At 35.8% G+C, this 2579-nt stretch overlaps 1 protein-coding gene across 1 annotated transcript; it reads left to right on the plus strand.

Moving 5' to 3' along the window:
* Positions 1-1467: 1467 nt before the first annotated feature.
* On the plus strand, positions 1468-2579 carry LOC143619512 (serine/threonine-protein kinase 52-like). The gene is made up of 5 exons (XM_077091422.1): positions 1468-1576; positions 1673-1869; positions 1953-2149; positions 2236-2410; positions 2514-2579. The coding sequence occupies exons 1-5, from the start codon at positions 1468-1470 to the stop codon at positions 2577-2579; spliced, it is 744 nt and encodes a 247-aa protein (XP_076947537.1).

Raw genomic sequence — 2579 nt, forward strand, 5'->3', positions numbered from 1 at the left:
TATCACAATGCTGAGAGGCATATTGTACTCCCTGATGGCCATTTGACTACTTTGACTGCATTGTACCTTTTAGAGCTTTTCTCCATATTACGTTAATGTTAAAGAGTGTATTAGTGTAATATATGCTAGCAAAACGGTTAAAGATGATTAATCAATGCATTTTGGGCACACCTCATGATTATGAACAACTCAAGACATGCCCATTTTAGTGTCAGAAAAGCTATGTTAGAAGGTTGTATACCTAACCTTGTGATTGCCGCGCAAACATTTTTGACTTACAATATGTGTGACCACCCTAATATGATAATCTCATGTCTATTGAGAATAAATCAAATCAAATGGATTATCATGGTCAACATCACGATACCCTTCTAAATAAACAGGCACATGTGAAGCTGCAATGTTTATTCATGATTAAATTTGGTCATGGAAGTACTTAATAGTTAATACGTCGCGACAATGTCTATTAAGTAGACACTTGGGAGGAAAGGCAACTCACGCATACCACCAACATGAAGTTATGGTCAAACTTGGGAAGCTAATAAGAGTCCTCAGGACAGCACTAGGAGGAAAGCCAAACCCATTGCCGCTATCATAAATGAATGATAGTACATGTCGAGACTTATGGAAGATCATGTGGACATTATTAACATACCATATAACGGGACACACGAGACCATATGTTTAAAAGAAGAAGTTTGTCTTCTTTCTTCTCATGGAAAATGAATATCAAGTACTTTTCTTTCCATCTTAAACCAAGACCAAATTTCCAATGTGTGAATTCTCTAATGAAAAGAAGGCCGATTGCGCTTAAAGTTACATAATTCAGCCCTTTCACCAACATATAGGATGTTATGCTTGATCGTAGACATGTTTACCTGAAAAAAGAATCAAATGTTGCCAAGTCCAGTAAGAGCAACCTTCATTAGGTTCAACTCTTTCAAAATATGCTGGTCCGAACCCATACGAAGGTAGTTCCTAATGTTCGATAATATTAATTTGACCCCTCTTTTGTAAACCATGTATACCATCGAGCACGTATTTGTACTTTGAAGGGTTACATTGATGGAACGTAGATGAACAACTAGCCTTCTTTTCATAAGAGGTTCCACACTGGTAAATAATTTATTGCTGGTCTTCTATAGACAGCATATTCGGGAACTTGTTTTCCGAAGATGAAAAAGTGGCAAGTAGTATCATCTTTCAAATATGATCACATAAAGAAAACTTATGTTTGTACTAGAGAGCATGCTAGCTATTAATGATGAAAAATATTTTTAACCTTAAATGAAATATTATTTATGTAATATAGATTTAACGAAATTATTGTCTACGAATAATATTTTAGCTATAAATGTTTCTTTTATCGTATCATGGATCAAGCATGCTGGCCATGACTACGATTTTATATACGTACTTGTAATCATTTCAACAAAAAAGAAAGTTACTTTCTATACTTGTTGGCAAATGGCAACGTTCTATATACACACGATTTGTTGTTTTAATAATGATATGCAATGTTTAGTCACTAAAGTCGATACTTGCTCACCACCAACAAACAAAGAAGCAGTCGCCGGTCAGTTTTTACCCAATTTTTTATTAATTATTCACACCTTAATTTTGTTTAGTTTTAATAATTAGTTTAATTAATCTATGCAAGTTTTGAAATTAGGGTTTCATATTGGGGATTTTGACTACAGCCTGAAATTAGTTGTTTTGAGTGATTATTTTTTAATTTCATTATCAGTAAAGCTGTTGGATTGGGGTGAAGAAGGACACCGGTCAGAGGCCGAGATACAAGCGTTACGGGCGGCGTTTACGCAGGAAGTGGTGGTGTGGCATAAGCTTGATCATCCTAATGTCACTAAGGTCATGATTTCACCGTTATGAAGTTGAAATTCTGGTCAAACCAGAAGTCAAACTTAACTATCACATTTAATTATGTAATGCAGTTTATAGGTGCAACAATGGGTTCTTCGGATCTTCAAGTGCAGACCGAAAATGGTCAAATTGGATTACCGAGCAATATCTGTTGTGTGGTGGTTGAGTATCTTCCCGGGGGCGCTTTGAAGTCATATTTAATAAAGAACCGAAGAAAAAAGCTGCCCTTTAAAGTTGTTATCCAGATTGCACTTGATCTCACAAGAGGGTATGCTATCCTAAAGATTTACTACTTTGAAAAATCCAATAAGTTGGAAATTGTGTTGTTTGACTAGATCTGTTGACTTTGACTAGGTTAAGCTACTTGCATTCCCAAAAGATTGTACACAGAGACGTGAAGACCGAAAATATGCTATTGGACAAAACTCGAACCGTTAAAATTGCTGATTTTGGGGTTGCTCGGGTTGAAGCGTCTAACCCAAATGACATGACTGGTGAAACCGGGACCCTTGGCTATATGGCTCCCGAGGTCTACCTTCCATCTTTTTATCTTTTAACTATAAAACGGCTTTTGATTTATTCGTTTTTAACTGTTCGTCTAATGTGTTTGGTGGTTTGTTAAACAATTACAGGTACTAAATGGGAATCCATATAATAGTGAAGAAACACTAAGTGAACCCTGGATAGATTATAGATAA

This window comes from Bidens hawaiensis, unplaced genomic scaffold (assembly GCF_021521415.1).
Source record: "Bidens hawaiensis isolate Kalapana, Puna unplaced genomic scaffold, B.hawaiensis_p1.1 tig00002477_1, whole genome shotgun sequence".
In the NCBI taxonomy this organism is placed as follows: Eukaryota; Viridiplantae; Streptophyta; class Magnoliopsida; order Asterales; family Asteraceae; genus Bidens; species Bidens hawaiensis.

Bases quoted from the DNA above. Each gene is read 5' to 3' on its own strand.
- LOC143619512 (XM_077091422.1), top strand. From the start codon at position 1,468: ATGGCAACGTTCTATATACACACGATTTGTTGTTTTAATAATGATATG. The intron at 1,577-1,672 runs GTCAGTTTTTAC...TTTTGAAATTAG, and splicing joins AAACAAAGAAGCAGTCGCCG to GGTTTCATATTGGGGATTTT. The intron at 2,150-2,235 runs GTATGCTATCCT...GACTTTGACTAG, and splicing joins GCACTTGATCTCACAAGAGG to GTTAAGCTACTTGCATTCCC.